At 38.2% G+C, this 13,855-nt stretch overlaps 1 protein-coding gene across 21 annotated transcripts in view; it reads left to right on the top strand.

Annotated features, from left to right (window-relative positions):
* Positions 1-13,855, top strand: part of CADPS2 (calcium dependent secretion activator 2) — a 525,179-nt gene that overhangs the window by 367,089 nt on the left and 144,235 nt on the right. For 14 of the 21 annotated variants that reach the window (XM_045062942.1, XM_045062931.1, XM_045062939.1 and 11 more), the window contains exons 12-14: positions 1,516-1,524; positions 6,987-7,123; positions 9,381-9,568. In XM_045062942.1, coding sequence (XP_044918877.1) covers positions 1,516-1,524; positions 6,987-7,123; positions 9,381-9,568 — 334 coding nt within the window. The remainder of the gene's footprint in view (positions 1-1,515; positions 1,525-6,986; positions 7,124-9,380; positions 9,569-13,855) is intronic. The other 7 variants (XM_013050847.2, XM_045062940.1, XM_045062933.1 and 4 more) reach the window with 1 other exon arrangement.

The following is a 13,855-nucleotide window of genomic DNA, read 5'->3' as shown; positions in this document are numbered from 1 at the left end:
TAAGGTTTCCTGTAGGCTGTTGAGAACATGTACTATTGTAGGCTCCAAGCTCTGTGTGAGTTGTGGGCTCTGCCGCCTCTCATCATTTAGGATGATTTCTGCCCTGGCCAGAGGTAGTCTCCTCACATGTGTGAAGGGGTCACTATTCAGCTGAGTATGGAAAGAGGAAGGGGGATGAAACTGTATTCTTGAAGGCGGACAATAGCCATTTTGGCTTTCCTGAATTGTCAGGTCTGTCTTCGCAACTTGGGGAGCCCACTAGTGCTTATGGGCTCTCGTTCCCTGTGCCTCAGCTCACCACATTTGTTTCCTGTCTCTCAAGAATCACTCTCCTGGGTTGTCTCCTGGGTTGTTCAGTATTTTGAGAACTATTTTTTAAATGTTTTTTTTTGTGAATTTGTAGCTGTTTCAGATAGAAGGTAAATCCGTGCTCCACAACAACCTCTTGACAAGAAACAGAATGGTGTTTTTTTGTAAGTTAGAACCAGATTTCTCAGCCCTGCCTATTAATATTTTGGGCCAGGTAATTCTTTGTTTCAGAGGTTGACAGGAGGGCTGTCCTGTGAATTATAAGATGCTTAGCTTTATCCCTGGCTTACCCTCACAAGATGCTGATAGCAAACCATACTCCCACAATATGATAACCAAAAATATCTCCAGACATTGTCAAATGTCAAGGGGGGTGGGTGCAGAGTTAAAGATGCCTCATTTGAGAACCACTGAGTTACAGTGACTTGAAAATTATTTTTGTGAAAAGGTCTCCTCATTCATTTGTATTTCAGTATTTTTTTCACACCCTAAGTGCAAGAAATACCCAAGGAGTGCACTGAGTTACAGATATCATCCATCTTGTGTCGTGGCAAGAGAAGTGGTCAGGAACCACTGGCCTAGAACATGAAGGCCAGGACTACACAATACAGATTTAATGAACAGAAGATCTAGTAATCAGTTGATTCAAATAGCCATGGTAATCTCTTTTTCACAAAACCTTTCTACTGTCAGAGATCAGCCTATTGTCCAAGCAGTGCTGATTAGGCTAAGTGGAATGGGGTTTTTTAGCCTCTGGATTCACTTGTTCCAAAATATCCAAACTTGTTCTAAAAAGCCAAACTGTTTTGGTTATGTTGCCAACAGCTTTCATGTATTCCAGATGTTTAGTAAAGTTTCCTATCCCTGCAGACCCTGCTGTTTTATCTTTCTTAAAAAGGTGGGGGGAGGGGAGGAAGGACAAAAATGAGTTTCTACCGCATTGAATGAGAATACTGATGTTGACCTCTATCAGAGAAGCCATCCATTGGACTTCTCAGAGAGCAGTTAGCCCTTGGTATTTCCTTCTCTTCTGCGATTTCCATGGCATTGCCTTTTCTTCTTTTTTGATCATCTCTAGGAAGAACAACTTTCAGAGTCATTAGTAGAAAGTAAGAAAATGATATGAAATTAAAATGACTAGTTATAGGAATCAGTATGCTCCTAATCTATTTAAATATGCTTTTTCTTTCCTTTGCTGACCAATAGCTGGTAAGGGTAAGTATTGTCATGATTTTTTTCTTTGCTTCATTTATCAAAATTTTTATAATAATATGATATTTGAAGGAATATCATGATCTTGTTTACAATGTTAGTCTCCTATTTCCTAGGCAAACTGAGAATGTTTAGGTTAACTTTACCATTTATGAAACAAAAGTCTATTTTTGCCACAAGAGGAAAAACAGTATCTACCAATCACGTGGACATAAAGATAATGGCTGAGAAGGTGTTATATAGCATGGAAAAGAAATACTCAGTAATGTTAACTGGAAAAATACTAAACTATGTATGTGATATTTTAACTGTTAAAAATTTGTATAAATATAGGTAGACCTATACCTAAACTGTTCACAGTGGATGAGTTCAAAGGAATTAGTTACTGGTTCATTTCCCCAGTTTTCTGACATATCTTTGAAGTATCTATGTTATAACTTAAAGAAAGCTCTTAAAAATTAAACACACTGAGTTAATGTTGAGATAGAATGAAATAATGGATTTCTAAAGTCTATCTTATTTGAAGACAACCTTATTATCTGTTTTAGGATATAAATGATGATATGTATTTATAGATTTTTCTGGTATGTGAATCTATTTGACTTCACTATTTCTTTGATTTTGAAGATATTTAGAAATTATAAGAAAATACGGTAAACTGAATGGGTGGGTAGGGGGTCTGCTTGCTATCCAAATTTTCTGCTTCAAACAGTACATTGCCTTTGGCAGACTTTTGACAGACATTCTTCAGTTAAACTATTCTTCACTATGCGAAGCACCTGTTTTTTATTTTTCTCTCTTAGGTATATAAGGTCATACAATTTGTATGTAACATAATAAAATACAACACAGTACTAGTTGACTTCCATAATAAAGAAATGTCAGGGGCACCTGGGTGGCTCAGTGGGTTAAAGCATCTGCCTTCAGCTCAGGTCATGATTTCAGGGTCCTGGGATCGAGCCCCACGTCGGGCTCTCAGCTCATCGGGGAGCCTGCTTCCTCCTCTCTCTCTGCCTGCCTCTCTGCCTGCTTGTGATCTCTGTCTGTCAAATAAATAAATAAATAAAATCTTTAAAAAAAAAATGTCAAAAATAAACCAGAAAAGTTACCTTCTTTTTAAGTCAAAAAATTTTTTAAAAAATTCTTAAATCGGAATAGGACTTTACATTTAATTTTATGAGCTTATTTTCTTGATTAACCTACTAAGTTAAATTTCACACTTCATAGGTATGTTTTACTTTACGTTTAGTATATAATTTCAAGTAAATGTTGAATATTGGTTTGCTTTGCTTACAATTCTACGTCTGTATGTGTTGATTAAAATTGTCATGTGAAAATACTACTTATTTGTTATTTGCCTCAGAAAGCAAGATGTGTACATTCATACATCCATTTTTAGTCAATTTAACAAAAACAAGCTAAGAAATTATCTGGATCAATAACAGAGGTGTGAACAAACTCCTAATTAATGTATGTATTGATGTTTCTCTTTGGTGCTCAACATAAAATGTGTACATGAAACAAAGAATATCAACCAAGATAATCTACAGAAAATTTTGTAACATAAGAATTCCTATTAGTGGCCACATCGGTGATATAAAAATACATGAGGTCTTTCTCTGTGCCATGTTTAACTTCTTGTGAATTTTCAAGCTCAATGAGAGTTTGAGCTACAAGGAAAGTATAATCAGATGGGGTATCAGTAAATGCCACTACGGGCAAGCTTAAACCGTAGGACCATTTTAAACCAAGTTACTGTATTTCAGAAGGTTCATATGCTGCTTAGTTCAGCTCAGGATTTTGCAGAGAAGAGGATGAGCTCTTAGGTAACAGCACCTTCTTCATAGGCTTTTTGGTACTTGGGTCCTGGACCTGGACCCCTGAGTAGCCTCAGGATGCTTATGAACGGCCACCTCTTCTGCAACATCCCATTTGCCTCTCCCCCACTTCCTTTTCCTCCCCTGTTTTATGTCCCTAATTTCTCTCAACACCAGGAGCAAGAGAGGAAAAAAAATGAAAGGAAGGAAAAAGGAAAAAAATGCAGCATTCTTAGAATTAGTTGCAAAGGAAGACAAAACATTTCAGTTAAATTTTTCCCCATCTCACATTTGGAACCTATCCTGGGGCTTGGATTCTTGAGCACATAGGGGCTGGATGTGGTCCGTACCCACCAAAAAGCCCCCTCGCACATACTACAGCGGGGCCTACTAGCTTGTTAATAGTCCTCACGTTGTTTTGTAGGCTAGCTATTTGCAAGTCAGTGTTAACTGTTTAAATTGGTACCATCAGCCTACTTATTCGTTTCCCCTGACTTCCAACAGCTATTACCCTAATGAAAAATATAAATTTTCAGGTTGCATTTGAATAAGCCTCTATAATTCCATAAATCTATAGCAAATAATAATCTTTCTCGATTTGGGTTTTATTCCATCCACTTTTACCACACCTGGTGACAGTACCACCCTAAAGACACTGGAGCATATATCCAGCTGTTACCATAGAAACCCTGCACTAGTCTCCTCAATTACCGTGTCCCACATCTGTAGTTAGTCCATAGGTTAATCATCACAATTTATGACAGTTTTGCAGTGCATTGTTCAAGCTCCTATCTTGTTGGTTTCCTTTGATAATTTTCTTATATCGTTTTGGAAGATAAACTGAACTGAAATTTGTCATTATCAGTGAACATTTGATTAGTGCCATGAATGATTTTTCATTTAAAACTAGTCATCACAATTTTGTGTTTTAATAAACATTAATTGAAGGTAATCAAGCATCACCCAGTTTTAAAGCAAGTCTCCAAGCCTTGTATTTGGTTATAATTGATTAAAGACACAATTCATTTGATCCAGATGATATCTCTGGTTTCTAAGAGTCGATGTAGATATGTTATGCCAAGAGAAAATTATATTTCACAGAAATAAAAAAGTAGATAATATTTTAACAAGAGATGTTTTCTTAGTTTACTTGAGTTCATGAGAGGATTTTAAAGTGAGCGATTTATCACACAGGTAGCTCGAAACTGTTGCTTTTTCAAAATTTATTTCTTTATAAATTCATGGAAACTAATGAACCAGTGGTTCATGGTGAAGTATATTTACATAAAATATTTTAAATTGTGCTTATCAGACCTAAAAAGAACGAGATAGAGATTCTTGGTCTTTACAGCCTGTCTTTTGAAGATGGGATACTCCCTAAGAATACATTTCACTTTCATAGAATTATAGCACCAGAGAGATTGTAGGGTTTGTTTGTTTTTTTAATGGACTATTGTTCACCTACAAGTTTTATCACTGTCAATATGGAGTCTGTTTTTATGGCTTAAATTGCTATTACAAATATTTTTTATCACTAAAGGTAATCATTGGCAAAGTAATTTTTCATTCATATGTATGATTCCAAAAGTCTTGACACATTAGCAAAATATAGTTTAGAATTCTATTTCTTGAGGAAAATGCTTCATAAAATATATTCATTTTTGAAAATATGATTTAATTATAGAAATGAAACAGATTTTTTTTTTCAGGAACTTGTAGATATTTAAAGACTATATGCCATTGCTTTAAAATAAAAATTTTGCTTCTATAAAGCTTTATAAAAGATAAAGGTAAAAAGATAATTATATAGCAGGTACTATATGAATTGTAACATATGTATTTTGTAGAATGAAAGAATTATGGATTTTCTGTGGAATTTCTTATATATCCTATTTTCAACAGACAAGTCATTAATGGGTGTTATTTTTAACTTCTTGTTATGACCTTCTCTGGTGAAAGAAATAATGAATAAAATTCAGCACTTGTTTTATAAAACTAGTAATTACATAAAGGTGACACTAAAAGTTTTTTTTTTACTCAATTAAATGGATAAATGAAGATTTTAAGATTATTTAAAATACAAAATGCCTTGCATTTTTCAGTTTCCTGTCTACTCATATGATTTCACATTATCATATATGTAACTTTGAAAGACTTTCTTTCAAAAGACTGTCAGACATAAGAATGAAATATAAAAGAAGTTGAATTGTCTCATTTCTCAGTTTAGGAAAAGCAGTTTAATAACATTCAGTGTTCATCTAATTAATACTAATTTACCACATGTAATGCATTTAATTGTTCAGTTAAGTAATTAGTGAATGTAAAGGAATACATATGCCAGGTTCTCCATGGATCATAATCTCATACCTTCCATCATCAATGAATGCCCATTCGTTGCTTACATGCTATGTTCACCTTTTGATAGCTGTCACTGATGTGAGATCTTTTTTTTTTTAATGTGATTCTGAAGACCCTTCAGCTTGAATTACATAATTCTTCCATCCACAAATATGGCTGAAAGTTGAACTTGACATAGGATCAATATGATCTGGGCTAAATATCTAAATGTGACTGACTATGTTAGCATCATGTCCACAGATCAATACTGAGTTTTATTATGAGCCTGACTCTATAATTGCATTTAATCAATAAACTTTTGTCTCCTTTCCTTTGCAATTTTAGGATTGTACCATATAGGTTTTAAGAACTACATTCAGTTTACATTTAAGACTCTACTTCTTATAATTACCAGAATGAGATCTATCTATGAATCTTAAGGAACAATGGAGCCTCAGCTCTACCATTGTCAGGAGAATCCACTTTTATCCCGATAACTGATTGCTTGCCCAATGCATGCTTCATTTCTAACCGAGCTAATGTAGTAACACCCCAGCACTCCTTTTGGGTGGTGTGTGGCTTTTTCTCTCTCTACTTAGTAAATAACTCGCATTGAAGACTTTGACAAAACATACCATTAATGAAAGCAATCATAAAAGCTTGCCTTTTGATAAACCCGCAGGGTCTACAGGCGTTGAAAGATGCAATCTGTAAAGAACAATAAATTTGGACCTTTGATTGAAGTGCCATTTGGGACTTTGTGCTTTGTCTGCATATTTGCACAAACATGATGCTCCCTTTTTCATGTCTCTTAAACTTGAAGCTTGAGAGCATTCATTGCCATTTCTACATTAAGGTTGGTCCCATTAAAGACTCAAAAAAAAAAAAAAAAAAAGACTGGAAGTGGTCCAGTGGAAGCCTGTGTGTTCATTTCTGCCCTAGTTTGCCATTTGAGAAGCAAGCTTCTACCCATCCTTGCTGTTTTTATATGACAAGACCTGGGTTCTTTTCCAGTTGGTTCCTTCTGTAAATGCATACCTAAAATGCATCTCTTTTTCTTAAAATTGGAAAATAAGATTAGTTCTCTGATGAATATTAGAAGTAGCTTAGAGGGAATATAGAAACTTCCTCATTTATTAGGCTCCCAAAAAATTGCAATTTGTGTTACTATGCTGAATTCTTGGCATTGTATTTTTTATAATACAAAACAGTCTGGTATCATGAGGCATGCATTTTGTGTTCAAAAACTGTATTTGCCCATTATTAAGCCAGAAAAATAAATGTATTGTACATCCTTTTCTGAATTTACAGATGCAGACCGTTTTCAGAAACATGGTATGGATGAGTTTATTTCTGCTAATCCTTGCAAGCTTGACCACGCCTTCCTTTTTCGAATACTCCAGAGGCAGACTTTGGATCACAGACTGAATGATTCCTATTCTTGCTTGGTAAGTACAATTCTGTCTCTCCAGTCTCCTATAGGTTAGAATGAAAGTTTTTTTTTTGGTTTTTTTTTTTTTTTAAGTGAGAAACACTTGTTATGAAGCGGTATTTTATTCCTGACTCCTTTAATAACTGTAGTTGGGAGTTAAGGATAAAGGATTCCAATCGATTGCTTCCCAATTTGAAAATTATACACTTGAAGACCACTGCTGTGCCACTCAATAGACAGGAGAGGAGACTCAAACAGACACTGAATTGTGGGTTATCAGTCCCTCTGGAGAAGGCTGAATGAAAATAAAGGCTTTAATGAAGATTAAAAAAAAAAAAAACCTCTGGGAAAGGATTTACTAAGACCTATATAGACATGTGGAGGTTTAAATTCTGCTTACCAAATGTTGCTATTCTCCATTTCTCTCTTTTGTTCCTAGAGAGACAACCCAGGTGACGGGTAAGGAAACAGTGTGAGAAATGATACGACAGGGCTACATGTAACAGAGGAAACCTTTGGTTTCATTTAGCCCTCCAAAAGATCATTTGGATTCCTTAAAAAATTAAATTAAATCAAGAAAACTGCTACTCTCTCTGGTTGAAACCAGACAAAATTTGGGATAGAAAGTATAATTTACCTTCTGAAGGAATGCTTGACTGCTCAGAATATGGACATTAAACTGAAGCCTAGCATCCATATAGGCCCTTCCAAGGATTTATATTGTCGGTGACAATTCCTCTGAAATGTATCCAGCCGGACTTTCCCTGTTTCTATCACCACAGAGTCTCTTGGCTCCTGAATGTGTCAGCTACCGACAGTACAGCTACATTGTCTTTAAGATTTCAGACAGAATGTGCTCTAAGCTCACTGGAGATGTTTGCATAGACAGGAAGAACTGCAACCACTTACTGCTGTGATCACAACTTACTGCCTGATAAAGCATTTTTTAGAAGAATTTTTTTTCCTGATAAATCATTCATAGACTCTTTATTAAGTACCTATTACTCAACATGTCACTGTATGGCCGAAACCCGCTCCAGCCCCAACTTTATGTGAAGAGTAAGAGCATCACAAAACCCTGTGGTATCTTCCCAGGGGGAAGCACACCTAGAGGGGACACCAGTAGGGGGGTTTCCCTGGTGGATTCCACTCAGTGGAGTTAGTTGATGAGTGATTAGAAGTTGGTGGGTTGGGTGAACCATCCCACGTGTCATGAGAGGTCTGAAAACACCTCTCACCTACACCGTGTCTTCAACTGTATCTAGAACATGGTGTCATGGGAGTGTTTGGAGACAGGATGGTCCTGGAAGTAGATTGTGACTCAACAAGTGATTTTCAGTGTCCTGAGCCATTCACTGAAGGTCACTGAACTACATGGAGATCATAGTAACTCACAGGCATGGTGCCTCCGATACGACACAGACGTGCTGTTTGTCCAGCCGAGGGCTTGCCCCATCACCATGGTCCTTAGGTGCTCTTTTTCCCTCCTCTTCTTTGTGTTATTGCTGTCTTACCTTTCTACGTGGCTCACCAGTCTTTTCTTTCCCTTGCATAATTTTCCTGCCTCCTTTCAAAACTGTTTATTTTTAGTCCATCTGATTCATCGAAACATTTTATAAATCAACTCTGCTTAACCCTGACCTCCAGTGTCAGCCGAGCAGGCTCACAGGCACACACGAACACACACGCACCCTTTTCGTCTCATTTCAAGAGAACAAAAAAGCTATTGTAAGGCATTAGCTCTGCTTATATTGGTCCTAGAAGGACAAACTGAATGAGAACAGTGTCCCAAATATGCAAATTCCCAAATACTGCATGTTCACCACCACTAGACTTAACTGGAATTGTCTTAGTTCACTTTATAACATGTCGTTGGCAACTAGGCAATTTCAATAATAGTGTCTGCTTTAACCATTCTCTTTTTATTGGACTCATTCAGGGATTGAAGTTTGTCAGAATGTTCTTCTCTGGGACTGACAACTTAGATACCGTGAATAAATTTGGCCCATTTTGAATGACAGTGGAGAAAAGCAGGTAGTTTGTGCCTTGCCTCAGCAGTGAAGAGAATCGTATTCGATTACGAGTGTCCCAGATCAGGTCCAAAATTGATGACATTAGCTTTATGAAAATAACATAAAACATACCACTAATTTAAAAAAATATATCAGAAGACACTTGGATTCAGCTTCTCCTTATAATGTCAAAGAGTGCCTGCAGAAAAGCAAATCCTAGAACAGAAAGGAAAAAAAAAATTTTTTTTTTTTCTTTTGCAGGGTTGGTTCAGTCCTGGCCAAGTCTTTGTGTTAGATGAGTACTGTGCCCGTTATGGTGTGAGAGGCTGTCACAGACATCTCTGCTACCTGACAGAACTGATGGAACATTCAGAAAACGGTGCTGTCATTGACCCAACCCTGCTCCATTACAGTTTTGCATTCTGCGCCTCTCATGTGCATGGCAACAGGTATTTTTACTTGCAAACACACAGTGTGAAATGGGTAGGGTTGACTTGGAAAGAGAGAAAAATGTGCTTTGCCACTATCACCTAGTAACAGATTTTAAATAGCAAACACTTCCTGCAAGAGGTGGGGAAAAAACCCACAAAGGAAAAATGTACATCAATATGCTGTTGATTTAGGTTGGGTGCACTTTATGTTTCTTTTTGCCGTTAAAGCCACTTGAAAGAGAAAGGGAGAGAATATCTGTGAGATTAGAAGTTGCCTTTTAGTTCTTAGGTACCACCTAGTACTAGGGGCTGCACAGCTTAAGTGTCCTCTGTATTTCTATTGTTATGCATATGTGTGTCAGGGTAAGGCTTGCTAGCGGGTTTGTGTGTGCCCAATGATTCTTCCTTTTCCACTGTGGAATAAGCTTTCATTGATCAAGCAAGATGAGCAGGGAGGTTTATGTGGAATCTTCTCTTAGCCCCTTCCCTAATCTATACTTTATTTTATTTTTAATTTTACTTATTAATTGGTTACAGAGAAGGAGAGCACAAGCAGGGGAGCAGCAGGCAGAGGGAGAAGGCTCCTTGCTGATCCTCCCGATCCGTACTTTAGGAACAAGTGTCCCTTTTTAGTGTTTTGAGCCAAAGAGGTAAAAAATCATCTAATGCAGGCCCTCACAATCATGTGCCTCTAAGCTTAAAATCTCTCCATGCTCTAATCCCTCTCTTCGCCTAATCCTGTTCCCAGGGAACCTTTTCTGGGGTTCCTCCCACAAAGGAGGTACCCTTTCTCCCATCCCCCTTTTAATTTGTTTCAATCATTATTCCTTCTCTCTCTCTCTCTCTCTCTCTGTGTATTTCCTTTCTTTCTACAACCCTGTGTAAGCTTTTCCTAGCCTCACAACAGAACAGAGTGGTCAAGGAACTCTGAAGTCAGATTGCCAGGGTTCAAAGGAATGCGAATTCATGGTGTAAGGTGTAGGGCAAGCTTCATACTCCAGTCTTGTCTGAACTACCCTATCTGTAAGGAAGATAAAACGTGGTATCTCTCTCGGAATCCATGAATCATCATGGGAATCAAATGCATTAATGTATATCAAGCGCTTCGAACAGTGCCCTGCACATGAATAGTCCAAACAAGTTAACTGATAGTTCCCATTGTCGTAAGTATTGTCAAGCTGCCAGCCTACCTTTCCATTGTTCTCTTTTATCTTCCCAACCAAATTTCGCTCTCCATTCCTCTCACTGGGCTTCCGGCTCCTGGATTGCCAAGAAGGCTTCTTGAAATAGATTGAGTAAGGACCTGGTCCTGTAGCCTCTTCTCCGGCTTCGCCCTCCTTACTCCTGTTGAAAAGCTCATGCTGCAGACTCTCTGAGGGCTTGTGCCACTTGAGAGGCTGCTCGTCTTCCCGGAAGCAGGACTGTCTCATCTTGGCTCCCTTCTTATTTATTTTTGCCCTTCTCTTTGCTAATAACTTTTTTCCTCCAGACCGCAAGTGCAGTATAGTTCTTTTCTCACGTGTGTTCTTGAACTTGCTCTGTTCTGAGGATTTTTCTACCTCACAGAAAAATTGTACTCCAGTGATCTTGCCCCTTTCCACAGCTTTGGTGACCTGTCTTTATACAGATAATTCCAAACCAATTACTCTCCTAAGCTATAGGTCTCTATCAACAATTGACAGCTTGAATGGTCTGGCACTTTCAACCCTCTGGGTATAAAATGAAGCCCATCCTCTTGGGGCGCCGGGTGGCTCAGTGGTTAAGCATCTGACTTGCTTTTGGCTCAGGTCATGATCTTAGGGTCTTGGGGATTGAGCCCCATATCAGGCTCAGTGCACGATATGTTTGGGATTCTCTCTCTCCTCTCCCCTTGCCCCTCCTCCCCTCTCTAAAATATAAATGTTAGAAAAAAAAAAAATTAAGTCCATCATCTCACTAAACTGGCTCCTGTACCTTTTTTAGCTCGTAGCAGGCTGCCTGACAAAAAGTAACACTCCTGGCACAGAATAGGTGTTCAATAAACATTCGATTGATGAATGAACAACTGCATTAGTTAATGTTGATATCACGTCCATTTGTGGCCTCTTCATTCTGTGTTCATCTTTTCCTTTTATCTCCTAGACCCAGTTTGTCGCCCGTGCCAGTGTTCTGCCTTCGTAGCACCCCTCATGTTAGACTTGATCACTTCCATTGCACTATCCAAATTCGAGCCTTCTTTTTCTTCTTGTTAATGGATCTTTGTATATCTCTCTACTACTTTTTCTCCCTACAGCAGTCTAGCAATCAGCTTCAGAATTACAGATTAACTTCTCTTATACTCCTTTTAGTAAACTTCAGTGGTTCTTGTTTGATTATGAAATTAAAGATAAGTTCCAAGCTACAGTATGTGGGCTTTCTCAACATTGTTCTTGTCCCATCTGCCCAGACTTCTCTCCAAGTATCCCTCCCCAAATAATCTTTACCCCAGGCAACTCATTTATTCTCCACATAATGTTTCTCTTTTTCCAAGTGTGTGGTAGTCTGATATAAAACTCCTTGAAGAGGACTTCTGTTATCTCAAACACAAAATACCTTTTATCTGTAGTTTCCTTATAAACTTTCTCATGTAAACCTACACGCTAAATCAATCCACACACATTCCCCTGCTTCTATCCCACAAGGTCCTATCTTGAAAGCAAAAACTGGTTCTCGTCACCTGTTACGCTCTGTAGGACAGACCATATTGCCTTGCATGTTTTGGCCACAATATGTATTTGTTGAATTGAAGTCATCATTGTTGCCACTTTTCATCCCACCGTAAAATAAAACCAATCCTAGTCTCAAGATGTGTTCAAGGTTTTACTCAGTGAAAGGTTCAGGGTTTTACCTCGGGTTTTACCTCAGTTCAGGGTTTTAACTGAGCCTTACTTGGGAATGAGAGAGTAGTTGTAGATCATAGTCCCATTTCCCATTACCCCAAAGTAAGCCATCTCCACTCCACAAACTTTACTGGGGGGTAGGGAGCAGTAAGAGAGTGGCAAGAACAGGGGACAGTTGGTATGGCTGATCGACAACTAACCTGGGCGTTTTTTTTGCTCAACCAGTTTCTTAGCTCCTGACCAGTGGATGACTTCCCCCTGACCAGTGGATATCAAAAGATAGGTCTGTCGACGTTAGGCAGGACTCGGAAATGCAAGAGGTTAAAAAGATGGCAGTGAAACAGACATGCCCTAAGAATTTAGTGTGATCAGATGATTTTAGTCATTAACACTGGAAGGGATAATTAAATTGAAAACATTAAGTAGGAAATTCAGCTAATGCTTCCCCAAAACGTGTGTGTTTGAGACACATTTTAATGGAAAGTTACTGAGGCACCTGGAAACTGCTGCTTCGGAGGCAGCCTGATTTGAATCTATAGGTTGCCATAGTTACTTTTATTCTATAAAACTATTGTTTTCCTTTATAATGGTACACTGTAAAGTATAATTTCAGCTGTGTTTATATGTTCCGGTATGTATTATACCTAATATTACACATTAAATCCATTTTCTAGGTTAAAATGTGTACATTTTTCGGAGTCGCTGGGTGGTGGTAAACAAATTTGAGTCAGTATGGGATTCAACATTTAGATGACACATAGATTAAGGAAAAAAGGAGAAATGCCGGTCTTAGGGAAATTTGAACCTTAGTTTAAAGTAGAGGCTATCTAAGATAAAGTGAAGGGTAACGTGTTTCCTGTCATCTTCAGAGTCTAACAGATATCACTCGGAAATGTCATGCTGTCACCGTAAAAGAATCAAAAAGAGACAAAAGATCCCTACTTGAATCTGACTCTGAAATCTGCAAAGTGACCTAGGCTGGGCAAATCACTTAACCTTTCTGAACCTCCAAGGTTCATATGTAGAAGGGGCAATAGTGACAGCTCTACCTACTTTTCCTGGTTTTCTTATCTCACAATGTACATCCCGGTGGCTGGGTGGCCAAGGCAAGCATGTTAGAGCTGTAACACCTCATGCCAAGTGGAAAGACTGTGGCGCATACGTAATTAGAACTCTTCAGTTTTTTGCTGATATAATGTTCGGGTATTTGCAACCTGGCCTCGGGAACTAAGCTTCTCTTCCCCAGGTCTGCGGTATCTGCTGTTCCCAGAGACTTTTGTTGAAAATACCGTCCGCATCAAGTCTGACTTTTCCACAGTCCCTGCATGTCTCTCTTTAGGATCATTTTTATGTCTGTCGAGACACACATTCAGAGCACCGTTTGGCTCATTACCTGAGCTACCTCTGTCGAAAATTCAAAAGGAGAAAGGATTGCCTTTTGTTACCG

The sequence above is a fragment of the Mustela putorius genome, unplaced genomic scaffold (genome assembly GCF_011764305.1).
Source record: "Mustela putorius furo isolate JIRA1106 unplaced genomic scaffold, ASM1176430v1.1 tig00003845_pilon_pilon_pilon, whole genome shotgun sequence".
In the NCBI taxonomy this organism is placed as follows: domain Eukaryota; kingdom Metazoa; phylum Chordata; class Mammalia; order Carnivora; family Mustelidae; genus Mustela; species Mustela putorius.
Note: the sequence above shows the minus strand (reverse complement) of the source record. Positions and strands in the feature narration are given on the sequence as shown.